The following is a 27,307-nucleotide window of genomic DNA, read 5'->3' as shown; positions in this document are numbered from 1 at the left end:
GTATTAACTGCAATTAAAATTTTTAACAAATGTTAAACATTTAGGACTTCTTTTACTAAGGTGTGCTAGTGTTTTTAGCACACGCAGCAGATTAGCGCACGCTAACCCTGCACTACACGGCTAGAACTAACGCCAGCTCAATGCTGGTGTTAGCGTCTAGCCCGTGCGGCATTGTAGCACGCACTATTCCGCTTGTTAATGCCCTAACGCAGCTTAGTAAAAGGAGCTCTTAGTGCGTTAAACACATTATTACTGAGCTAAATCTGAAGCCCTAGTAAGGAAAAATTTGTTTATCTTATGGGAGGGGTGGAGGAGAGCAATGATAGGGATGGGATGTTTCAGCGCAGCCCTTTCAGTGTGGGACGTTTCAGTGCAGGATGTTTAATCATAGCCATTCATTGCAGCCCTTTAAGAAGAGGCTGTTTCATCACACTGAGTCGGCCCCCACCCAGCTCACCTGAACGGGCAGCTCGTGAGGAGTCTGACAGATGCTATGCCAGGTTGACCTCATCATGCTGAGTTGCCGTCCCCCAACCCAGCTCTCCTGAAGAGCTGAGGAGTTTGACAGATGCTGCCCCATTCTGAATCTGATAGGCAGGGAGGGGGGGGGGGGTGGAGGGCATTGTCCCCTTTCAAATCTTGAAGTAATTGGGCCTGAAGCACCGTTTGGGGAGGAGGTTGCAATGCCCCCTCTTTCACCTGTTCAATTGGGCATGAAGCATTAGTGGGGGGCAATGTCCAATTGGGACTTAAGCACACAATATTTGTCCAATGGAACGGCAGCTTCAGCATGGTACGTGCTTGCCAGCGATGAAACGGCCATGGTGAAACTGCTGCACTCAACTGTCCTTGAGTCATGACAGGTTAACATGGATTTGGGGGGATGGGCAATTATTCGAGTAATTAAAAGTTGGATGTTAGACTCAATTTAAAAGGGGGGAGAGGGATTATTAGAGTGAATACAATATATGCTCTTTAAAAGACAAAATTCCACCTAAGTGCTTTGCTGTATATCTAACATAGTGTGTATTTGATAGATGTATTTACACATAGATTACTGTAAGTTATGTGCATATTTCTGGCATTTAGGTGTAATCACTTATACCTACTCTACACCTGTTATGCTTATATACTAGAAAGGAAAATAGATGCCCCATAGGTCCGGTGACCAAGATGATAAAGGGAATGGAACTCCTCTCATATGAGGAAAGACTAAAAAGGTTAGGATTCTTCAGCTTGGAAAAGAGACAGCTGAGGGGAGATATGATTGAAGTCTACAAAATCCTGAGTGGAGTAGAACGGGTACAAGTGGATTGATTATTCACTCCGTCAAAAATTACAAAGACTAGAGGACACTTGAAGTTACAGGGAAATACTTTTAAAGCCAACAGGAGGAAATATTTTTTTCACTCAGAGAATAGACAGAGGGGCATAATCAAAAGAAACATCTAAGTCCGTTTTGGGCCTAAGTAGCTAGTCGCCCAAAGTTGTTAGTGTCTAAAATCCATTCCCCAAAAATATGTCCAAAATAATTGGTTTTTGAAAATCGTTTAAGTATACATCCAGTCGTTTGGTCGGCCAGGTCACTAAGTCATCTATCTTTATACTCCATTCTCGTCCAAAAATTCATGCAAATCAAAAACGCATAGAATAAAACCTTTTGGACATGGGAGGGGCCAGCAAAGTAATGGACTGGACACCCAGACTTGGCAACACAGTCGTGGGGCACCTTACAGAGCAGTGCTATGAACTTCACAAAAAGGGTGCCATATACATATCTCACCACAACTCCCTTATAGGTCATGGTAAGCCCCCAAATCATACTAGACCCACCTGTCTACAACCCCAATAGTACCAGACTACTTAAGCCACCTCCGTGCTGTTCTACTAGGCTTTCGTATGCCAGGTGCTGATGTTCCGGAGGCAGATATGTAAAGTTTTTATTACGATTTTTATGGTTGGAGGGGGGGGGTCAGTGATCACTGGGAGAATGTGTGGGGGACTGTACTTTGTGTTTGCATATCTGGTCACTTTGGAGACCTTCTGGGCACTTAGACCTGGTTTTCAATTGCCTAAGTTGCTACATATAAGTTCCTTCTGGGCAGCCTCGTTAAACTTTTGGTTATACTTACAGTATGATTAAGTCTAGGTCGGCCCACATCCCACCCAAATCCCACCCTCACCAGTCCTCCTAAAACGCCCCTTTTAGCTCTGGGCATACAGCAGCACTGAAAAGGCCTAAGTCGTTTTAAGATACGTCTAAAACCTGATTTGATTATCGGCACTTGGACGACTTGTTTTACTGATCATCCAAGTGCCGATTTAGGCCGGTTTTTAGACGTATTTCTGTTTCGATTATGAGCCCTTAAGCTCTGGAACGCATTGCCAGAGGTTGTGGTAAGAGCGGAAAGCATAGCTGGTTTTAAGAAAAGTTTGAACAATTTCCTAGTCTGTTATTGACAAAGACAGGGGGGAAACCACTGCTTGCCCTGGATCGGTAGCAAGGAATGTTGCTACTCCTTGGGTTTTGGCCAGGTACTAGGGACCTGGATTGGCCACTGTGAGAACGGGCTACTGGGCTTGATGGACCATTGGTCTGACCCAGTAAGGCTATTCTTATGTTTTATGCAGATGCCTAAATACAGGCATACTGTTATAGAATTACCCCCTTTGTGTATTTGGATGTGCAAACCTTTCTAACCAGTGATTCAGGCTTCTTGGATTGCTTGAATCACTAAAGGCATCCATCCTTGAATGAACTGCTAGGAAAAGTATGTAACCTGGGCAGTGATTGGTAAGGTACCAGAACAGGCTATAATATAAATGTCTGTAAGGCTAGATTTACTTGCATACCTATAGGTGTAGGGAAGGTCCTCTTTAAAGCTGCAAAGAGGTACCCCTTGTAAGGTGTATGATCAGAGCCAAGGAAGGGGACCATAAGATACATCATGATTGATGGCTGATCATGTGATATGTTATTTACCAAATATAGGTCTCTAGCTTCTCCATTCATTCAGAAACACTTCATGAAGTCTGCAAACCTTAATTCTCTTTGTAATATGTAAATCCATATTCAGCTACCTGATTTAAATAGTCTCTCATGCCGAACCATACTTAGTTGTTTATGAATACTCTAAGTTACTTTGCTCTGCTTAAACTATATCATGTTTATTTCTTAGTATTGTATACCATCTGGCCAACAGCTGGTGTCATTGTGTAGATAAGACAGAGCTACTTGCTGATACATGAGCGGACTGTTGGGCATGATGGACCACTGGTCTGACCCAGCATATGTTGTTATGTTCTTAGCGCCTAACACGACATAGTAAAAGGACCCTTATTACTGTACCTGAATGATAGAGGTTTGTAAAATCCTGAGTGGGGTAGAATAAGTAATAAGGAAAGACAAGTTACATTCAGGTACAGTAATAAGGGTCCTTTTACTATGTTGTGTTAGGCGCTAAGAACATAACAACATAAGAATTGCCGCTGCTGGGTCAGACCAGTGGTCCATCATGCCCAACAGTCCGCTCATGTGGCGGCCCTCTGGTCAAAGACCAGCGCCCTAACTGAGACTAGCCCTATCAGTGTACATCCTTGTTTAGCAGGAACTTGTCTAACTTTGTCTTGAATCCCTGGAGGGTTTTTCCCCCTATAACAGCCTCTGGAAGAGCGTTCCAGTTTTCTACCACTCTCTGGGTGAAGAAGAACTTCCTTAAATTTGTACGAAATCTATCCCCTTTTAACTTTAGATAGTGCCCTCTTGTTCTCCCTATCTTGGAGAGGGTGAACAACCTGTCTTTATCTACTAAGTACTTCATTATCTTGAATGTTTCGATCATGTCCCCTCTCTGTCTCCTCTTTTCAAGGGAGAAGAGGCCCAGTTTCTCTAATCTCTCACTGTACGGCAACTCCTCCAGCCCCTTAACTATTTTAGTTGCTCTTCTCTGGACCCTTTCGAGTAGTACTGTGTACTTCTTCATGTACGGGGACCAGTGCTGGATGCAGTATTCCAGGTGGGGGGCGTACCATGGCCTGGTACAGCAGCATGATAACCTCTAGTCTGTTTGTGATCCCCTTCTTAATCATTCCTAGCATTCTGTTTGCCCTTTTTGCCACTGCCACGCATTGTGCGGACGACTTCATCGACTTATCAATCAGTACTCCCAAGTCTTGTTCCTGGGGGGTCTTCCAAATACTGCACCGGACATCCTGTATACGTGTATAAGATTTTTGTTACCGACATGCATCACCTTACACTTATCCACTTAAACCTCATTTGCCATATCGCAGCCCATTTCTCGAACGTGTTTATGTCACGTTACAGATATTCGCAATCCTTCTGTGTCTTCACTACTCTGAATAACTTTGTATCGTCTGAAAATTTTATCACCTCGCTCGTTGTACCAATTTCCAGGTCGTTTATAAATATGTTGAAGAGCACAGATATAAGCACCGAACCCTGCAGCACTCTACTCGTGACGCTTTTACAGTCCAAGTATTGTCCATTACCCCCACTCTCTGTTTCCTATCTGCCAACCAGTTTTTAACCCACTTGAGTATTTCACCCTCGATTCTATGGCTCGCAATTTTTCGAAGTAGTTGTTCATGCGGGACCTTGTTGAATGCCTTCTGAAAATCCAGTTATATAATGTCGACTGGGTCACCCTTGTTTATCAGCCTGTTAACTCCCTTGAAGAAGTGCAGCAAGTTCGTCAAGCAAGATCTTCCTTTGCTGAAGCCGTGCTGGCTGGTCCTCATCAGATTGTGTCCATCAAGGTGGTCAATGATGCGGTCCTTTATCAGTGCCTCTACCATCTTTCCCGGTACTGAGGTCAGACTCACCAGTCTGTAGTTTCCTGGATCTCCCCTCGAACCTTTCTTGAAGATCGGTGTAACATTCGCCACTTTCCAGTCTTCCGGAATCCTTCCTGATTTGATTGACAGATTGTTTATTAGTTGAAGCAGTTCAGCTATAACCCCTTTTACTAGAGTAGATCAAATTGGAGGAGGGGTATGTTGAGTTATATGTTAAAGAGGGAATTGAATCATGACATAGACAGCTGTGTGGAATCCTTATGGATAGAAATTCCATGTGTGAAGGGAAGGAATATACAGGTGGGGCTATACTAATCTAATCTAATCCTTAGGTTTGTATACCGCATCATCTCCACATTTGTAGAGCTCGACGCGGTTTACAGTAGGAGAAATAGGAAGGAACTACAACAGAGGGTTAGAGGTAGAAGTGTGAAGAAAATTCCCAGGACAGGATGAGCACATACAGATGAAGAAATGTATGCAGAGATTAGGAAAGCTGGCAAATTGGGCAACAGTATAATAATGGGTGATTTCAATTACCACTTTATCTTAGGAGAATAAGCACATTCAATCCAACATTCTATTAAGCAATATCAATACACTCCAGTTTGGTTATAGAAGCCAACTCCCTGGCCCAATCTTAAAATTCTCACCCCAAATCTATGAAAAGTGGAGAAAAAGACCTCAGTTCTGCTTCATAGATCAGACCAAAGCTTAATGAAATGTTGGAATGATTTCAGTTACCCCAATATTGACTGGATAAATATTACATTAGGGAGGTAAAATTCCTAGACATTATAAATGACTGCTTTTTGAAGCAACTGGTCCAGGAAGCAACAAGAGGTGGGAGCTGTTTTAGATTTGGTCCTTAGTGGAATGCAGGGCATACCATGAGAGGTAACAGTGTTGGGTCTGCTTGGAAACAGTGATCATAACATGATCAAATTTAAGCTGATACCTGGAGTGAAGGCTCTAAAGAAATCTACTGTAGCAGCATTTAATTTTCAAAAGGGCAACTATGATGAAGACTCCCTTTTATCAAGCTATGTTAGGGTTTTTTTAAATCACAGGTAAAAGCTCCAACGTTCTTAGAATTCCTATGAGCGTCAGAGCTTTTATCGTAGCAACTCGTGATAAAAAACTAATGCAGCTTGATAAAAGGGCAAAATGAGGAAAATGATTAAAAAGAAGCTAGCAAAAGTTAGGACTATAAATCAGGCATGGACATTATTTAAAAATACCATCATGGAGGCCCAGACAAGATGTATTCCTCGTATTAACAAAGGTAGAAAGATGAGCAAATGACAGCCGGCATGATTCAAAGGTGAAGTGAAAGAGGCTTTAAAGAATGGCTAAATGATTCAAATGAAGAAACTAAGAAGCAACAGAAGCAGAAAACCTGTGAGGAAGTCCAGGGGACTGTTGGATCATCAAGGAGCAAACGGAACACTCAGGGAAGATAAAACAATAGCAGAGAGACTGAATGAGTTCTTTGCTCTGGTCTTTACAGAAGATTTAAGAGATCTTGTCTGACATTGCTGCTTGGATGTCCTGCCATCGCTTAAAACTAAACATGGCCAAGACTAAACTACTTATCCTTCTGCCCAAACCGACATCTCCTCTTTCCCCACTCACTATCTCAATGAATAACACTCTCATCCTCCCTATCTCGTCAGCTTGCAACCTTGGTATCATCTTTGATTCCTCTCTCTCCTTCTCTGTGCAGATCCATCAGATTGTTAAAACCTGTTGTTTCTTTCTGTATAACATCACCAAAAAGCACAGTTACTTACCGTAACAGGTGTTATCCAGGGACAGCAGGCAGATATTCCCACACATGGGTGACGTCACCAACGGAGCCCCGCAGCGGACAGCCTCGAAAGCATCTCGCTTGAAGATCTCGAGCTCTCGATTGCTGCATCGCGCATGCGCGCGTGCCTTCCCGCCCAAACTAGGGGGCGCATCTCCTGAGAGGATCCTCAGTTCAGATACCAAGCTAAGAAGCCAACCAGGGGAGGTGGGAGGGTTGTGGGAATATCTGCCTGCTGTCCCTGGATAACACCTGTTACGGTAAGTAACTGTGCTTTATCCCAGGACAAGCAGGCAGCATATTCCCACACATGGGTGACCTCCAAGCTAAATCAAAAGGGAGGGGGGAAGTTGGCAATTCAAGAAAAAAGATTCTGTAACACAGATTGGCCAAAGTGGCCATCCCTCCTGGATAAAGTATCCAGACAATAATGAGAAGTAAAAGTGTGAACCGAGGACCAAGTGGCAGCTTTACAAATTTCCTCAATAGGAGTTGATCTGAGGAAAGCAACCGAAGCCGCCATAGCCCTGACTTTATGGCCCGTTACTCGACTCTGTAGAGGAAGACCAGCCTGAGCATAACAGAAAGAAATACACGCAGCCAACCAGTTGGAGATAGTACGCTTCGAAACGGGATGACCCAATCTATTTGGATCAAAAGAAATAAAAAGTTGAGGAGAACTTCTGTGAGGTTGAGTACGTTGAAGATAGAAAGCCAACGCACGTTTACAATCCAAAGTATGCAAAGCCGCCTCACCAGGGTGAGAATGTGGCTTAGGAAAAAATACGGGAAGAACAATAGATTGATTGATATGAAAATCAGACACTACCTTAGGTAAGAATTTGGGATGTGTACGGAGTACCACCTTGTCATGGTGAAAAACAGTAAAAGGTGGATCCGAGACCAAAGCTTGTAACTCACTAACTCGACGAGCTGAAGTGAGAGCAATCAAGAAAACAGTTTTCCAAGTAAGATATCGAAAATGAGCCAAGTCAATAGGTTCAAAGGGAGGCTTCATCAGTTGAGCCAAGACCACATTAAGATCCCATACCACAGGAGGAGGTTTGATCGGTGGATGGATATTAAAAAGACCTTTCATAAAGCGAGAAACTAGAGGATGTGCCGAGAGTGATTTCCCCTCTAAAGGCTGATGAAAAGCAGCAATTGCACTAAGATGAACTCTAATAGATGTGGATTGGAGACCCGACTGGGATAGATGAAGTAAATAATCCAAAACAGAAGCCAAAGAAGAAGAAGTTGGCTGAAGATTATGAGTGGAACACCAAGAAGAAAATCTGGTCCACTTTTGTCTATAACATTGACGAGTGGACAGTTTCCTGGAAGCCAGAAAAACATCCTGAACAGACTGAGAAAATTCAGCAGAATCCATCAGGTGGAAAGGAACCATGCTGTCAAATGAAGAGACTGCAGGTTTGGATGAAGTAAGGATCCCTGACTCTGAGTGAGCAGAGAAGGAAAAACTGGCAGAAGAAGAGGTTCCTTGATGCTGAGTTGCAGGAGAAGAGAGAACCAATGTTGTCGGGGCCACCGAGGAGCTATGAGAATCATTGTGGCATGATCCGACTTTAACTTGACCAGAGTTTTGAGAATCAGAGGAAAAGGAGGAAAGGCGTAAAGGAACTGATTCCTCCAGTCTAGTAGAAACGCATCCGCCTCGAGACGAAGAGGGGAGAAGATGCGGGAACAAAACAGAGGAAGTTTGAAGTTGTTGGGTGACGCAAAAAGATCCACCCGAGGAGTCCCCCATCGGTTGAATACTTGACGAAGTGTGGGGGAGTTGATCGTCCATTCGTGAGGTTGAAGCAGACGACTCAATTTGTCTGCAAGGCAATTCTGAATACCCTGAATATAAACGGCTCGAAGAAAGATGTTGTGTGAAATCGCCCAATGCCACAACTTCAGAGCTTCCTGACACAGAGGAAGGGAACCCGTTCCCCCCTGTTTGTTGACATAATACATTGCTACTTGATTGTCCGTCCGAACAAGAACTACTTGGTCGTGAAGGATGTGAAGAAAAGCTTTGAGAGCCAGAAATATCGCTCTGAGTTCCAACAGATTGATATGACATCGACGATCTGTGGCCGTCCATAATCCTTGCGTACGGAGACCATCTACGTGGGCTCCCCATGCGTACTCGGATGAATCTGTTGTGAGAACTTTCTGATGAGGAAGATGGTGAAACAGCAAACCTCTGGAAAGATTTGAAGAGAGCATCCACCATCGGAGAGACTTCTTTAAAGAAGGCGTCACCGTTATATGGCGAGAAGGTGGATCTAGAGCTTGCTGCCATTGGGATGCCAGAGTCCACTGAGGGATGCGAAGATGTAGTCTTGCTAAAGGAGTCACATGTACTGTAGATGCCATGTGACCGAGAAGGACCATCATTTGACGCGCTCTGATAGTTGATAGGGAAGTTACATGATGACAAAGGTTTAAGAGAGTATTCTGTCGATTGAGAGGAAGAAAAGCTCTCATGTGGATGGAATCCAACACCGCCCCAATAAATTGAATCGATTGAGTTGGAACTAACTGAGATTTTGGGAAGTTGATATGAAACCCCAGACTTTGAAGAAAAGAAATAGTCTGAAGGGTCGCTTGCGTAACCCCTGAAAGAGAAGGGGCTTTTATAAGCCAATCGTCGAGGTAAGGAAAAACTTGTAACCCTTGGGCTCGAAGAGCCGCGGCTACCACAACCAGACACTTGGTGAAGACCCGAGGAGAGGTTGCTAGGCCAAAAGGAAGAACCTTGTATTGAAGGTGAAGGTTCCCCACCTTGAACCTGAGATATTTGCGAAAATTTGGATGAATAGGAATGTGAGTATAAGCCTCTTTGAGATCCAGTGAGCACATCCAATCCCCTTGATCCATGAGGGAGTACAGAATCGGGAGAGAAAGCATGCAAAATTTTTCTTTGACTAGAAATTTGTTGAGAGCTCGTAGATCCAGTATGGGTCGCAAATCCCCCGTCTTCTTTGGAACCAGGAAATATCTGGAATAAAACCCCTGGTTGCGTTCGTGAGGAGGAATTTCCTCCACTGCTCGAAGGTGAAGAAGAGCTTGAGCCTCCCGAAGAAGAAGAGGGAGTTGCGAGGAACTGGAAAGACACTCTCTTGGAGGGTGATCTGGAGGCACCTGAAGCAGGCGCAGAGAGTATCCCTCTCGGATGATCGTAAGGACCCAAAGGTCCGATGTAATGGTTTCCCAGACAGATGAAAAAAGGGAAAGACGACCTCCGATTGGTAGGGAGGAATTTGGATGTAAAGAGGTTGGAATGCTCATCACTGGACCGTCAAAAAGACGGAGCTGTTTTGGTTGGAGCAGGTGTCTGAGGCTTTTGAGGACGTTGCTGCTGTGGCCGTCTAGGTGGAGGCCTAGAAAAAGCCGGTGTAGACTTCATGGGGTAACGACGAGCTGGAGGTCTGTAAGCTCTAGTCAGAGAAGGTTTTGGTTTCGGACGAATCAGAGAGGCGAAGGAACGCTCATGCTCAGAAAGCCTTTTAGTAGCTGCTTCAATAGAGTCATCAAAGAGCTCAGAACCTTGACACGGCAGGTTTGCTAAACGATCTTGTAAATTGGGATCCATGTCTACAATCCTGAGCCATGCAAGACGTCTCATGGCCACTGCAAATGCCGAGACTCTGGAGGATAGCTCAAAAGCATCATAAGATGCTTGCAACATGAATAGACGTAACTGAGACAGAGATTGAATAATGTTTTTATATTCAGAAAGGCGTTCTTTGGGCCAGTCTGGGCAAAAAGATGACAACTGCTTCAAAAAATGATTAAAATATGAAGTAAAGACATAGTTATAATTCAAAATTCTATTTGTCATCATAGAATTTTGATAAAGTCTGCGCCCAAACTTGTCCATAGTACGCCCTTCGCGTCCTGGTGGAACTGTTGCAGACACCTTAGATGGGTGAGCCTTCTTCAGGGAAGATTCCACCACTAGGGATTGATGAGAAAGTTGGGATTTCTCAAACCCCTTACATGGAACAGTACGATACCTAGACTCCAGCTTTGATGGAATAGCTGTCACAGAATAAGGAGTCTCCATGTTACGTAGAAACGTCTGCTTCAGCACCGGTGTCATGGGAAGACGTAAAGTCTCCTTAGGAGGATGAGAAAGTTCCATATCCGCAAGGTATTCAGGCGTGTATTTTGAATCAGAATGTAAATCAATATTAAGAGCCTGTCCCATGTCAAAGACAAATTTAGCAAAAGAAGCAGATTTCGAGGTCGAGGCTTCCTCAGGAGAAAGAGAACGAGAACGATGTGTCACTGAAAAAGATGGAGAAGCCTCGCGTGAATACTGAGATAGAGGCTCAGATTCAAGATGTAAAGTGATGGAAGATGTTCCACTGCCTGTCAGAGGAGGAGTGGCTGAATGTTTCCGCTTAAGGCTCCGAGTCGGAGAAGTGCGCGGAGTACGAGGTTTAGTAAGAGGAGATTTTTCTCGAGACAAATGCCTCGAAGGTGGTGTCCTCGACCTCGAATGCCTCGACGATATTGAAGAGGCAATGGTAGTATGAGCTTTAGAAGTAATATCAGAATGCTTCGAGCTCTTTGTGGAGGTAAGCTTCGAAGATCGAGACCTGTGCTTCGATCGAGGCAATGCTTGTTTAGCTCCATGTTCAGACGAGGAGTCTGACGAGGAAACCCTGGATCGAGACCTGTGACGAGGAGATCGCCGAGAGGGTGCCGATTTATGCTCAGGCTGGTGTTGCGCAGACAGAGTCGAGATCGGTACCAACTGAGCCACTATTGAGGAAATTTGCGTAGTCAGAATTGACTTCAGCATATCCTCAAACATGGGGACGGAGACCAAAGGACTCGGAGTCACAGGAGGTCTCGTGCGTTCCAAGGAGGGCGACCTCGATCGAGAGTATTCCCTGGACTTGGAAGCACGTTTTGAAGGTCTGGAAGACGGAGTCAAACCTGGGGCCCCAGGTTGAATGGAGGTAGACTCTGTCGGCTTCTTAGAGATGGTACCTGAAAAGGAAGCAGGAGACTTACCCCCCAATCCAGGCTTCGAGGACATCGTCGAGGCCTTCGAGGCCGAGGACCCGGAGGTCTTCGAGGCCGAGGCCTGTCGAGGAGGCGAGGTCGAGGCTTTAGTACTCGAGGTTGGACCCGGAGTCGAGGATTTTACAGATGCCTCGACCGAGGCCACAGCTTTTTCGGGCTCCATACGAGGAAAAAGCTCCAAAAATCTGTCGCAGCGGCGTTTAAAAGCACGAGGTTGAAGAGTGAGACAGCGAATACAATCTTCGGGGCGATGAGTCGACCCAAGACAGATCATACACCGACTATGTGGATCAGTGATGGAAATAGTTCTACCACACTGATAACACCTTTTAAACCCGGTAACAGGCCGGGACATAGATAGGACAAAGTCCGTGTCGAGAACGGAGAAGAGAGGCCTAGGCCTCAATCTACTAATCCGACGCTAAAGAAAACAAAAAGATGTATCTTTTTTTTTTTTTTTTTTAGAAATAAAATATAAGGAATACAATTACGAACACAGCGACCGAAAACAATAAAAAGTACTCAGCCGCGGTGAAGAGAAGGCACAACGCTACGGGAACCAAGTCGACAAGTCTTCTCGGCTCCGCGGAAAACGTTGAACTGAGGATCCTCTCAGGAGATGCGCCCCCTAGTTTGGGCGGGAAGGCACGCGCGCATGCGCGATGCAGCAATCGAGAGCTCGAGATCTTCAAGCGAGATGCTTTCGAGGCTGTCCGCTGCGGGGCTCCGTTGGTGACGTCACCCATGTGTGGGAATATGCTGCCTGCTTGTCCTGGGATAATCTGACCTTTCCTCTCTGAGCACACTTCTAAAACCCTTATCCACTCCCTCATCAACTCTCGCCTAGACTTTTGCAACCTGCTTCTCACTGGCCTCCCGTGTAACCATCTCTCTCCCCTTCTGTCCATTCAAAATGATGCTGCAGTACTTATATTTCACCAGAGTCACTCTGCTCGCATCACCCCTCTCCTCGAGTGACTTCACTGTCTCCCCATCCACTTCCACATACAGTTCAACTCCTCTTATAACCTACAAGTATATTCACTCTTTAGCACCTCAATATCTCTCCTCTCCCTATGCTCCTCCCTAGAAACTCTTCATCATACACTGTCGGTGGTTGTCGCTTTCTTCAGCGTCACGGCAGGAGATTGCTTCTGTACCAACTGGTAAGCTGCTGACTGGAGGGGGGTGGATATGCAGGATAATGGTGCCAGTATTCATTGGGAAAGGGCCTGTACCAACCGGTAAGTGCTCTTTTCCAGTGATCTTGTAAATCGAGGCTATGTGAGCACTAGAAAATGTTTATTTCTTTTAAAGAATCCGACTTTTCTCATAAGGTTCTTTAAGTGAACTATGAGTCAACAGGTCTGTGATGCACAGAAATTTTGACCCATTTTCTTTTAATGGAAACATTTTAATATATTTAAAAATCACTGAGATACGAGAGGACTATTGCTGTATTGTACTGCCTGTTCTTGATTTATGATTTAAATCTCATTTAAATTAAAAAAAAACTGTCTAGAACTCAGTCATGGAAAGTAAAGAAGATTATTCAGACTAGACTACAGTGTTTTGCTTGAAGATTTTATGTTTTGGGCCTTTTTACCTGTCCTGAAGAATAGACTTGAATAAATGGTGTATTTGTTTCTAATAAAAAATATTTAAAGTTTAAAAAGTTGTGTTAAAACTTATGGCAAGGAAGTCTAGTCTTTGTAGACTTTCTCACCAGGATCACCTAAATTTCTAATCTCATTTTATATTTGAGTCAACCTTTTTCCTCTTTTTTTGGGGGGAGAGGGGTGGGGAGAAGTCACCTTGGTTTGTGTTTGGATGCATTTATATTCGAATATATACAGTAAATTGTTTCATCAAAAGAAAAAATCCAGAATGTATTCTCTCCATACCATTTTACCACTTTAGCTCAAAACAGCTGGATAACATCTCTGGATCTCAAAGAGGCTTGCACTCATATTTCACCTTTCAAAACGACCACTTTCAATAACGAAATCCTACCATTTAGCCTTTCTTCAGCGCCCAGAGTCTTTAAACAGCACCCAGATGGTGCCTGACTTAAGTTGAAAACACTTTTTAAAAAGAAAAAAAAGGACATTTAAAAGAAAAATATAGGCACCTGCAGGTGACTAAAAAAACAGCACCAGAATTGCTTCTATGGAGGTGCTTTATGATGCCTAGCCACTGTAGACTTGGCATTAGGGAATGGGGACTTGTATGCTGCCTTTGGCATTTCAAAGTGGTGGGCACTGGAGGATTAAGTGACTTATCCAGGGTCACAAGGAGCAGCACCAGGATTTGATCTCAACCTCTGAGTTCAGAGGCAGCATCTCAACCAATGAGCCACAGCTCTTCCTTGTAAATAGGGTTATCAGATTTTACTTTAGTAAAATCTGGATCCCCCTAGACCCGGCCCGCCCAGTTCCACCCATGCCCGCCCTGTTATGCCCTAGCTGTGCATCCAATCCTGCCCTAGCCCTGTTCTCGCTGCCTGCTCTTGTCGGGCAGGAGGGCATCCATGCATGTGCGGATGCCCCCCTGCCCGACACAATTTCAAGGAACCTTTTCAAAATCCGGACAAATTGCCGGGTTTTGAAAAGCCATCCAGACCCCCGGACATGTCCTTGAAAAGGAGAACATGTCTGGAAAAATCCAGACATCTGATAACTCTACTTGTAAAGTGCCTCCGTAGGTGCGATTCACATAAAAGGTGAAACATAGAAACATAGAAAATGACGGCAGAAAAGGGCTATAGCCCACCAAGTCTGCCCATTTCAAGTATCCGCCCCCCTGAATTCACTCCCTTAGCGATCCCACGTGAGTATCCCATTTTCTCTTAAAATCTGTCACGCTGCTGGCCTCAATCACCTCCAGTGGGAGTTTGTTCCAATGATCCACCACTCTTTCGGTGAAGAAGTACTTTCTGGAGTCGCTATGAAACTTCCCTCCCCTGATTTTCAGCGGATGCCCTGGTGGTCGAGGGTCCCATGAGACAGAAGATATCATCTTCCGACTCGATACGTCCCGTGATGTACTTAAACGTTTCAATCATGTCTCCCCTCTCTCTTCGTTCCTCCAGTGAGTACAGCCGCAATTTTTTCACTCTTTCTTCATACGTGAGATCCTTGAGCCCCAAGACCATCCTGGTGGCCATTCGCTGAACCGACTCGATCCTCAGCATGTCCTTCCGGTAGTGTGATCTCCAGAATTGAACGCAATATTCCAAATGAGGCCTCACCATGGATCTGTATAACGGCATCATGACTTCAGGTCTCCTGCTGACAAAACCTCTACGGATACAACCCATCATTTGTCTTGCCCTGGAGGAAGCCTTCTCCATTTGATTGGCAGCCTTCATGTCATCACTAATGATCACCCCTAGATCACGTTCCGCCGTGATCCTGATCAAGGTCTCACCATTTAATACATAAGTTCTGCACGGGTTTCTCTTACCCAGGTGCATTACTTACACTTTTTAGCATTGAAGCCTAGCTGCCAAGTTGCTGACCATCGTTCCAATAGCAGTAGGTCCTGCATCATATTATCAGGTAAAATGCTTTTACCTACTATGTTGCAAAGTTTGGTGTCATCGGCGAACAGTGATACCCTTCCACTAAGTCCTTGCGTCATATCTCTTATGAATAAATTGAATAGAATCGGGCCCAAGACCGAGCCCTGCGGCACTCCACTGATCACTTCTGAAGTTTTGGATGGGGTACTGAAAACCATGGCCTAAATTTCCGGTGCCTATCTTTCCTGAAAGTGCAATTCTATAAATGGCACCATCACATGATAGACAAGAGATCGATTGCAGTTTATAAGGCAGCCGCCGACACCATTTATAGAATCCTGGCCAAAGTGCTTAGCGGTTGTCACATCCTACTATATCTAAGAAGAAAGGAACCTTTGTATTTCTTCATTTAGATAACTAATTCATCTCTGCACCATCAAAGCAAGACTTATTAACCCTCCATTAAATTCAAATGACAACTCTCTCTTCCCTTAGTTTAATTTCCAATCTGGAAACAACACATCTCCAGCTTATATGGGCAGTTTATATGGGCACAAATAGATATTCTACAAGCAAACGCTTTCCTTCATCAGAAACGCTGCATCACAATTCAACATCTCTCATCTTGCTTTCTTCAAACTTCTTGGTTATTATACGGCAGCTTGCTCTGCAGTTCCCTCTGTTTCAGTTGTAGCAGAGAACGCCTTAAGTATACACTGTAGAAGATTACACCAGGAACAGAAGCATGACACGCCCTGGTCAGTTTAGGGTCACTACTAGCTCCAGGTTATCAGAATCAGTTGAGTCAGATCTGGTTTTTCAACTTTAGTTTCAAAGACATGTATATGGAGAAATTCCAGGAATACATTAAAAGAAGTGTTGACAAACCACTCTTGACTGTTCTGCTCCTTTGGTATGGGAGGAGGGAGCAATGCAACAGATTTTATCAACAAGATTTTTTCTTTATTCCCAGTGGGAGTCACACCCATTCTACAACCTGAGTGTAAAAATCCTGAGAGCCAGGAACATCAGGACCACAGACCTATGTAAGTCACTCATTGTCCTGTTGCCTGTTTAAAAAAACATAAGGTATGGCATGTTAAAAGCGATCACTTTTTTTGTGCATTGGGAAGCCGTGTTAGAGCATCAATTGCTCTACTACCGGTAGTTAACATTGCATTTCAGGAGTAATAACCTTATTTGCATGGCTGGATTGGAGAATGGGCGATTGTGCACAAAACCACACAGTGAGCCGTTTTGTGCATAAGGTCAGAAATCCAATCGTCGCTAAACCAGTCTAAACTGGTTTTGTATTTTATATTTTGTTCTGGTACCTAAAGACTTCTGCTAAAATGCCTCTATTTACCCATCACTTACCACTGTAAGATCTCGACAACTCTTTGGTAATTCTTATTAACCAACATTTATCACCTTAAGATAACGACAACTCTTTGATAATTCTTATGTAACTCTTATGACATCTCTTATGCTATTCCTGTAAATTTTTATGTAAACTTTTTATGTAGTCTCTGAAAACTTTTATGTAATCCGCCTTGAACCGCAAGGTATTGGCGGAATAGAAATCACTAATGTAATGTAATGTAAACATTTCATGCATATAAATCTTTTCCCAAAATCCCAAAAATCTTTACAGAAATTATTCCTAGAAAAAGAGTTCCAAGGCAGTTTCACAACTTTGCTTCACTAATAGTCTCTCACAACATTCCACAGAAATCTGTCATAGGACATCTCATTAACTTCTCCAGAAATCAGCACCACAGACTTATTACACAGAGACTGAAAATTTCTCCAGAAATCAGGTTTCAAAAGCAGTTCACAAACTTGCTTCACCAATATTTCTCTCACAACATTACACAGGAATCTCACACAGGATCTCTCATATAATCTTCTCCAAAAAAATCAGAACCACAGATTTGTTACTCAGAGAATCTCTCAAAACACTTTCCAGAAGATTCTCACAAGATTCTCACAGACTATTTCTAGCATCAAATAGTTTCACAGATTAAACTATTCTTCACATCAGCCAGAAAGAAATGTTTCACCCTTGGATAAATACCAGAATCTATATATCAAACCTCAACTTCAACCAAAACCTCCAATTCCTATTCAAAATTCAATAAAACCAGCTATAATTACCTTCTCACAAGGCACAAAAACCAAACTACCTGCACACAGATCCAAGTCATCCTCCCAACTGTCAAATCTGACAGAATGTTCAGACAGCTGATCTCTGCACTAAGGGCTATATTCACTAAGCAAACCAATCGTGTACCGATCAGTTTGCGACCATTTAACTATCAAATTTCCCTCTGGCCTGATTCACTTACCTCTCCTGCAATCCGCTTGGAATCCTTGCATGCAAATGAGGTGAAATGCATGCAAATTGGACAGCAACCCAATTCACTACCCAAAATTTCGGATTCGACTGGGCTGGCCGCTCAACCCAAGAAGCGACTGTTGGAGACCAATCGAAAACGTCTTTCCGACTTTCCTGCTCCATAGAAGCCCTGCTCTGCCCCATGTCTCCTGCCTGCTCGCAGGAGGCTGCTTCTCCTGTCACTACTGTAAGGGTGTGCGCATGAGCGTGGATTGCTCTGGCTGTGGGTAGGGGGCATGCTATCGATCGTCCCCATTTGCATGCAGGCCTTTACTGAATCAGTCGCCCGGCATACAATAGGAAACGGATCGTGCACGGTTTGGATGTTTAGTGAATCCTGCCTTAGGACAGCAAACCTGTGCAGGAGATCAGCAAAAGAATACCAAAATTGCACCAATACAAAAAAAAATACACAAATCAAACTTCTCAAAATAGGAAAAAACACAGTTCTTACATTCCATATCCTCTCTGCTTCAAAAACCCTTCAAAATCTTCTTTAAACCCTGTTTTTCACACTCAAGTAACTTTTAAACTTTTATCCCTGGTTATACTATGTCTACCCTTTATTTTCCCTGCTTCCCTATCAATTTCTCATTCCTTTCCCAGTAAAGTCTCCTCCTCTCTAACAGTGTTGCCAGATACTTTTTTATAATTCCACCCAATTACCTTGAAAAAGAAGCCCCAAAACAGTCCAATGTATGAAGGGGTGTTGAAAAGTTCTCAGCTGAGCTAACCTCAGTTGGGACAGTCTCCATCGAGGGCTATACACTTTGTCCAGCGAGTTTCCACTTTTTTCATTCTGTCAGAAAAGTATTGAACAAAAAAAGTGGAAACTCGCTGGACAAAGTGTATAGCCCTCGATGGAGACTGCCCCATCTTTGTTGGATGGGCTGAGAACTTATCAGCACAACACAAATACTTTCAGAGACGTACTGTACATGTCCCAAAATAAACAGAAAACATCCAAGCCCCCCCCCCCCCAAAATGAGCTTGTGGACTTACATGCTCATTTTGAAAGAGAAACTGCACATGTAGAACAAAAACACTCGATCACTTTGTACTTGACTTAACTAAGGTAAGAGCTGTATTTATCTGCAAATCAAAGGGGAGAATGTGACAGTGGTTAAAGCTACAGCCTCAGCACCCTGGGGTTGTGGGTTTAAACTATGGAGTCCAATGATCTTGACATGATGTTTATTAAGATACAATAAAGTATTCAAATTTGATCAAATCTTCCACTAAATAGAGTGACTGATGCAACAGATGGTGGTCCCCTCCCCTCTCCTTCCCCCCCCTGCAGGTCTAGCATCCATGTCCCCTCCTCTCGCCCTCCCACTTTCAGTCCAAGTTCCATGTCCCCTCCTTTCCCTTCCCTGTTTGCAGTCCAGCATCCATATCCCCTCTACCCCCCTCGGGCCTAGCATTCATGTTCTCTCCTTTGCCCCCCCTCCAAATTGTGGCCCAACATCCATGCTCCCATCCCCTCCCCTTCCCCATATGGATCTCGCTTCTCTCTGACTGATCAACTACCCCCGTGAGATCAGATACTGTGAACAGGCTTCTTGTGGCCGGCCCTGACGGGGTCTTCTCTCTGCTGCATCATCTATCTGTCTACAGGAAGTGAAGCGGCAGAGGGAAGGCCCTAGTGTGACCTTCCACAAGCAGCCTGTTCACAGCGCTGCCTTTGCCAGACAGCTGCAGCGCTGTGGGAGGTCGGTTGGAGGTAAGGAGGGAGGCCAGGCCCACGTGGGGTAGAAGGAGGAAGAGGGGATGGGAACAGAAAGTTTGTGCAAAATTCTGCATGGATGGGGAATTCTGCGTAAATTCTGTGCTGCGCAGAATTCCACCAGGGGTAACCTTGTAAACCTCTCTCTTCCAATTGGCATATCCTGATACATGATTCATTCCTGGCGCACTTCCTATCTATATATTGCTCTTTAACAACCCTGAATTTTTTCTTACTGTGAGACACCCTGTTATCAGAACTACAAATAAATGAAAGAGGAGTTTAATCAGTTACATCAAAAGTTAGGGTGACCTTACCAAAACAAAGTCCTAATCACTAGATCAAAGAATAATGGGTGGGAACAGTTTTTTTTTTTTTTTTTTTTAGCACACATAATGTTCTACAGCTGCCCATCTCAGTGAGCCAAGTCTTTACAAACAGAGAACATGAGATGAAGGCTCTCCATTTTTGTAGCTGATGGTTATAAGACACCATTCAGTATCCCAAGATGGATTTGAATGATGGAAAATAATATTTATTCTTTTCTTTGCATGAACTTTGAGGACCTGGAGGATTAAAATGACATATACTATTCCCCTATACTTGTGACATATGCTTGTAACATATACTATTCTTGTGACATATACTTGTAACATATACTATTCCCTTATACTTGTGACATATACTATTCCCCTATACTAAAAATGACATATACTATTCCCCTATACTTGTATTGATACCTGTACCCATGGTATCCACATTGTACCTCTCCTTTACTGTACACCGTCTTGAACTGAAAAGGTATGATGGGATATAAATAAAGCTATTATTATTATAGTACATACATAGAAGCCATCAAAATGAGCATTTCCTAATGTTTAGGAGAGTGAACATTGATTCCTTGACAATCCTTTTAATACCGCTATGGCCCAAGAGTTGAATATTCAGAAAGATTTAAATGAATAGAAGAGAATAGTATGATTAGGGTAATAGATTTTATTTAACTAGAATGGAAATTCTTGAAACACGTAAAAGTTCCCTGCAGTTTTTTCATTGTTCCAGTTGGAGCATTTCTTGAATGCAAAGGAGAAATTATTTCTGAGGCAATTATATCCTTTTGGAAAAAGAGGAGGGGGGGTCTTATGGGGGAAGCATACAAAATAAGCATTCATAAAAATATTTGGATCAATGCTCAAAGTGATTTAACCAGCCAGAAATGGCTCTTGACCAGTTAAATTGTCTGTTCTGTTCTGTTCTTGATATTTATATCCTGCCTATATCAACAAGGATTCCAAGCAGGTCACAATGATATGAAATACAAAAACATTTAGGCCAGGTTTCTACAAGAGCCACCCTATCGCCACCTAACTTAATTGATTTAATTGCCATTAATCAACACGATAATTGAATGCATTGTTTAAAAGTAAACAGTCGTAAAAAAATAAAAAAAGATGGTACCTCCACAAACAGAAACAGAACCATGACTACAGAAGTGCCTACCAGTGCCTAAGGGTAAAATAGGCTTGGTTAACACCAGAAGGGCCCTTAGGTGTTGGTAGGGCCTTCGTATGTAGTTGCAATTCTTGTCACAGATAGGCACTGGAAATGTAGGCCTTGAAAACCTTGACCTACGTTTCCAATGCCTATCTGTGACATGGTTGTGATTCTATAAACAGCACTGTTGCATGATTTGCATATGATAGGCACGGCTTTTGTGAGTGGCTGCTGATCCCGGCACCTCTTATAGAATCGGGGCCTTAGTTCATTTGTAAAATCACAATCTGTAGAAACATAGAAAGATGACGGCAGAAAAGGGCTATAGCCCATCAAGTCTGCCCACTCTACTGACCCACATATCAAAGAAGTACATTTTCTAAGCATTGCGAATCATGAAATATTCTGGAAGAGTTCGAGTTTGCTCAGGAATAGAATTACAAATTTTACTAGACCGATAAATAAATGAACTGTAATTCGAATTGTAAGCCGCCCAGAATGGTAGATGGTGCAGGATAGAAGTTATTTTTTAAATAAATAAAACTGTCTAAAATTCTTCTATAACAAACCTTCTTAATATTTGGAATAGGATAGAAATATTTTTTAAATAAATAACCCCCACCCCTTTTACAAAACCGTAGCGTGGTTTTTTGCTCCAGCTGCAGCGGTAACAGCACACAACACTCATAGGAATTCTCTCTTGATTTGATGGCCCATGATTTTTGGTTAAGATTTACATAATCATGATATCACTATAAATTATCATTGTGATTTTTCTGGGTGCATTGAGAAAGAAGAATTAAGAATTTTTGAACTCGACTTCAGATATTGATCTAGAAATATGGAACAACACCAGGAAAATTACTACTTGCTTAACACACCTATACAAGCAATATAGAATTCTTTTCAGGATGTTTCTCACACCGTCCTAACTTCACATATTCAGTAAACACTATTCTTGCTGACGAGAACATGAGGAAAAGGGAACTATTAAACATATGGGACTGTGTTAGATTGAGACCATTTTGGGAGGAGGTGATTAAGGAAAGTCATAAACTGACAAAACCTTTAATGCCTATTAATTGGATGCTGATGGTAATCTACAGAGTACTTGTTTGAAAAGATACGAGTTATCTAATTACCTCTTCTTAGCTGTAAAATTGTGTATTTTGGTCAAATGGAAAGATGCCCTTCCCTCAATGAAATAGGAATGGATCATGAAAACTGGCTCAGCTTATCAACATGAAACAGTTCATGGCAAGAATTTAAAGAACTTTTCAGAACTTTGAACAAATTTGGCAGCCTGTACAAACATATTACATTACATTAGTGATTTCTATTCCACCATTACCTTGCGGTTCAAGGCGGATTACATCCAAACTAAAACAAGAATTACATTCAAAATTTGAAGGAATAGAATAATATATCTGGAAGAGAGTGCGGAAAAATGGCTGACCTGTTTAGAATAAAGTAATTTGTAACTGTTGGGTTTTTCCTCAGTGTGTGTGAGATTTAGACAGGAGGATTGTATAGCCTCAGTGGTGTAATAGGGGAGGGGGGTGGAGTGGACAGCCCCAGGCGCCATCTTTGCAGGGGACATTGGCGTCTCTCCTCCTCTCACCCCCCTCACCCCCGCCCATGTACTTCTTTAAACGTTCACTGGTGCGAGCAGCATCTTCCACTTGCTGCTCGTGCCAACCTTTGCTCCCTTCTGACGTCACTTCCTGGTTGCGGGACCAGAACGTGAAGTCAGAAGGGTGCTGATGTTGGTGTGAACAGCAGGTGGAACATTTCAGCGAACTGAGTTCTCGCGGGAAGTGGCACAGGACCAGGCAGGCAACCTGATGCGCCGCTACGCGAGAGAACGGAAGAGGAATCAGCCGGCAGTTCTCAGAGGAAGCGGTGGGAATCAGGCAGCCAGCCTGGTGCGCCGCTCTCAGCGAGGCGCCGCGTCCAGAAGTTTTTTTTAAAAAAAAGGTACGCGCAGGAGGCGTCAGGGAGGAGGAAGAATGTCAGGGCCTGCCTTGTGCACCGCTTCCAGCGAGGGAGGGCGGCCGCATTAGAATAAGGTAAGGGGGGGGGGTCGCACTTTGGGTATTCGCTCTATAAGATGCACCCTAATTTCCACCCACTTTTTTTGGGAAAAAAGTGTGTCTAATTGAGCGAAAAATACGGTGTGTGAGTTGTCCAGGGTCAGAAGGAGCAGCATGGAATTTGAACCTACAACCTCAGGGTGCTGAGGCTGTAGCTGTAACCACTGTGCCACACATTCCCACTAGTTGTTATTATCATTCTTTTCCTCCATATAATTTCCAAACATTTCAAGTCTTCAAAATGCTTTACAAAATGTTTCAATTTTCAAAACCTATCTGACTGCCAGGCAGTCAGAGGCACAATTTTGAATTCAGGCACCATCAGGGCAGGAATGTCCTGAATCATTCCTGTCCCTAACTAGTGCCCATGGAAAACAGGTGGGGAATTTTATACTGGATGCTGGGGAGGAGGGGTGAATGGTGATCTTTACACAGTCCGGAGGAAAGGTGATATTGTGCTGAGAAGAGATTAGGGGGCTAGGGTGGGTTGCTTTATCCCACACTGGCCCCTATAAGAGATGGAGGACCTGATTTGGAACCCTCTATCGAGCATGATGAATTAGTGACAGTAGCACACTTTTTAGGGCTCCTTTTACTAAGCTGTGATAGTGGTTCTAGCGCGCGCTGAATTGCCACGCGCACTAGACCCTAACGCCAGCATTGAGCTGGCGTTAGTTCTAGCCACGTAGCACAGGTTTAGTGCGTGCTAAAATTCTGCATGCGCTAAAAACGCTATCGCAGCTTAGTAAAAGGAGGCCTTAGTGTGCTTATTTTTAAAATCACTCTTCTTGCTGGATAGCTACCGAATGCCTTTATGCTTGTCAACACCCTTTACTATTTTACAGAGACTCCATATTCAGCAGAGCCTTTTGTAAAATTCAGGGAGAATTGAGCAAACCCCTACCTAGATAACTGAATTCCAATTTCAGTGATCTAAAATGGGCCTTCACATTTACTTAATATTTTCTCATAGACATAAATTGGAATAACCTTTTAGTATATGTGGCCCTAATGATATGTGTGCATGTATTCAAAAATATATGTTTACCGGTTATTTCACTGTATATTTGCAAAACTTATACAGATGGCAGTGGGCTGAAAACCAGTCTTTATGGTTTGATACTATCTCTATAATAAAGAAAGGGAGAATAGGTATGTGAGCAAAAAAATGTCATAAATTAAAGTTTACCCAAACCATAAGGTATTGTAGACAGGACTTATTGGTACAACCTCTGGCTCTTTTCCTCACAACTTGTTCAAGTGTAGAAACCGTTTAAGAGGTCATTTTGAAAGCAATTTACCCATATAGATTAGCTATCTGAAAATTGCTCTCTGCAAATCTGACTAGAGAGGTTTCCATTACATGTATACTTGTGACTCGATTTGGGGTGAGGCATTGCATGGGAGCATGTTTTCAAAATAATGCCTGTAGACCAGTGGTCTCAAACTCAAACCATTTGCAGGGCCACATTTTGGATTTGTAGGTACTTGGAGGGCCACAGAAAAAATAGTTAATGTCTTATTAAAGAAATGACAATTTTGCATGAGGTAAAACTCTTTATAGTTTATAAATCTTTCCTTTTGGCTAAGTCTTAATAATAATTTTGTAATTTATAGCTAAAGAGATATATGATCAAGAAACTGTTTTATTTTACTTTGTGATTATAATAAATATACCGAGGGCCTCAAAATAGTACCTGGCGGGCCGCAAGTTTGAGACCACTGCTGTAGACTTAATTTTCAAATCTATGTGTGCTATTTTGCAGCAGAATTGTGCCTAACTGATACTGGTGTTCATGGCAGTTTGCAAGGTGAGACTCTATAGGTGCATCTCTTGTGAATTTTGGTGCAGAGTGCCAGGACCAACTCAACCTGTGCCCCAGATGGCACACTGACTAAGGGTGCTGGTGATAAAGGGTGCCAAAATCTCAGACTCCTAGAAGGATAAATGCTGGACTAGGATTTTGGTGCCCTTTATCACCAGAACCCTGAGCCAGTGCTCTACCTGGTCTAGCAGGAGGGAGGGGGAGGCACTGGATCAGAACCAGGAGGGGGTGTGGAGGGAGAGAGAACCAGATTCCAGGTTGGGGGCACTAATGAAAAAGTTGGCTCAGGGTTCCAGTTCCTTGAGCCAGCTCTGCAAAGTACCTGTGGACTTTACAGCAATGTAGGCATTTTGAACATTACCCCCTAAAATGTCTTTAACCCTCTCAAGTGACAAAGAATTCCGTTGAACTGCCCTTGCTAGTGATTCTGTTTCTGCTGTTCACATGCTCTGCTGGATCATTTTCATGGAGTTTTATGAGGCTTTCAGCAATTGTGGGCAAACCCGCTGTTTGGTTCCCTTTTTGACCTTTTATAGCTGAAGAGGCTTGTAATTGGTATCTATAGTATGTCCAGACCGTCTGAGATAAACAATCTGGGTTCCAAGATGAACATTCATATCTGTACAGAAGCCTCACCTGGGTTCTAATGTAAGGGGAAGTAGAGAGAAGGAAAAGAGGGCGAGGGAAGTGAGCAGCTGGGCTGAAGAATAGCAGGAGCTCCTGCAGGTGGCAGGTCTTTAACTTTTCTTTCTTTCTTCCTGTTAGTATCCAAATCGGACTGTTATGTGGCATTGCGACTCCCAACAGCAACTCCAATCACATCCCAAACCAAAGTTGTTTACAATTCCAGTGATCCAGAATGGAATGAAACTTTTCATTATCGAATCCATGGTGCTGTGAAGGTAAGAGCCGCTGGAATATACAGATGACGGTTGGGTTGCTGCACTATGTATAAATACTTTAAAGAAAAGTTTTGGGTTTCCAGAATATATTAAAATAATACCTCCCCCCCCCTCCTCCCAACACAGAGTAAAATATGTAGAAACAAAGGAAATGATAGCAGATGAAAACCATATGACCTATCCAATTTGCCCATCCATACCAACTACTAATCTCTACTATCCTTTTCTCTCCCTTAGAGATCCTCTGTTCTTGTCTTATGCTTCCTTGAATTCAGATCACATATGTATACTCAATTTAAGTATACACTAATCATCTCAAGATTTTACATTTACCACAGAACCTCAGCGACACCACTCCAGGCTCAAACAGTTCATAGCCTTAAGCTTGACGTGTCATTTCGTCATCGGTTCTTTTTTTTTTCAGAAGGTGCACTTCATAATTCATAGTTCACCATAAATACCTATAAATACCTTTAAATTTTGGATTTAGCTATAAATTTACTTAGCTTTGCTTCGTGGTCACACAGGTAGAGATTATTCTGCCTACAATTGGTGCCTGCACATGTTCCATACAAATACGGGATTTATGCTCATTTAATCTAATTTGAATCGGATGTTTAGTGCGCCCTATAAGGGCATACTATAATATAAATTACTTCCGCTGTCATGCACTCTGTATTAACCTTAGCTATAAAAGGCAGAATATATTTCATATCTTCCTCTCTATTCTCAATATCCAAAAACTCTATCTTCTGTTTATTATATGTCGCTTTGAATTGCAGGTGTGTATTCACCCACTAGACAAATTCATTTAGTTTTTGTTCTGTCCCTTTCCACAGGAAAAAAATGTCATCCAGGAAACGCTTCCACATTGGTATAAATTTTTAGTCAGAAGTGTAAATAACTGTGGACTCATCATGTGCCACATACAATGCCTTGAGAAAGCTTATGGCGAAACATGTTGGCAGAATAATCCCTACCCATGTGACCACGAAATAAAACTAAGGGGTCCTTTTACAAAGGCGCAGTAGCGGTTTAACGCGCGGAATACCGCGCGTTAAACCGCCTGCCGCGCTAGTACCTAACGCCTCCATTGACAAGGCATTAGGATTTTAGGCTGCCGCGGGGGTTAACGCGTGATGAAATGTCCGACGCACTAACCCCCATAGCGCACCTTGATAAAAGGAGCCCTAAGTAAATTTATAGCTAAATTTAAAGGTTGAAAATATTTAAGCTATTTAAGGTTATTTATAGATATTTATGGTGAACTATGAATTATGAAAAAAAGAACCAATGACAAAATGACACATCAAGCTTTAGACCACAGTTCTTCAACCGCTGGTCCGCGGACCGGTGCCAGTCCGCAAGAAAATCTTGCCAGTCCGCGAAGGATTCAGGACCCCGCCGCAGCAAAAGGTGCCGGCGTCAGCTGACATGCAACTTCCTGTTGCCGTCACTATGCCGGCACTCCTTCCTTCCACCACCGACTCCTGCCGCTTATGTCTCCGCACCCCCAGAAAAGCAGTGGCAGGTCTGTGTGCTTTTAACTTCGGCACACAGCTGCCCCTAGGCAGTATTTTAGCGCGGTTTCATGAGGCAGCCTCGGGGCCTTTGGTAGGCCGGCCCACATCGCATCATCGAAGCGGGCCGGCCTACCAAAGGCCCCGA

At 43.3% G+C, this 27,307-nt stretch overlaps 1 protein-coding gene across 4 annotated transcripts in view; it reads left to right on the top strand.

Annotated features, from left to right (window-relative positions):
- Positions 1 to 27,307, top strand: part of LOC117364044 (cytosolic phospholipase A2 zeta-like) — a 120,057-nt gene that overhangs the window by 5,038 nt on the left and 87,712 nt on the right. For 2 of the 4 annotated variants that reach the window (XM_033952803.1, XM_033952802.1), the window contains exons 2-3: positions 16,174 to 16,246; positions 25,503 to 25,639. In XM_033952803.1, the coding sequence (XP_033808694.1) occupies positions 16,174 to 16,246; positions 25,503 to 25,639 (210 nt within the window). Of the gene's footprint in view, positions 1 to 16,173; positions 16,247 to 22,506; positions 22,888 to 25,502; positions 25,640 to 27,307 lie in introns of those variants that run through there. The other 2 variants (XM_033952805.1, XM_033952804.1) reach the window with 2 other exon arrangements.

The sequence above is a fragment of the Geotrypetes seraphini genome, chromosome 7, assembly GCF_902459505.1.
Source record: "Geotrypetes seraphini chromosome 7, aGeoSer1.1, whole genome shotgun sequence".
NCBI lineage: Eukaryota > Metazoa > Chordata > Amphibia > Gymnophiona > Dermophiidae > Geotrypetes > Geotrypetes seraphini.
The sequence above is the reverse complement of the archived record's forward strand: the minus strand, read 5'-3'. Positions and strand labels throughout refer to the sequence as shown.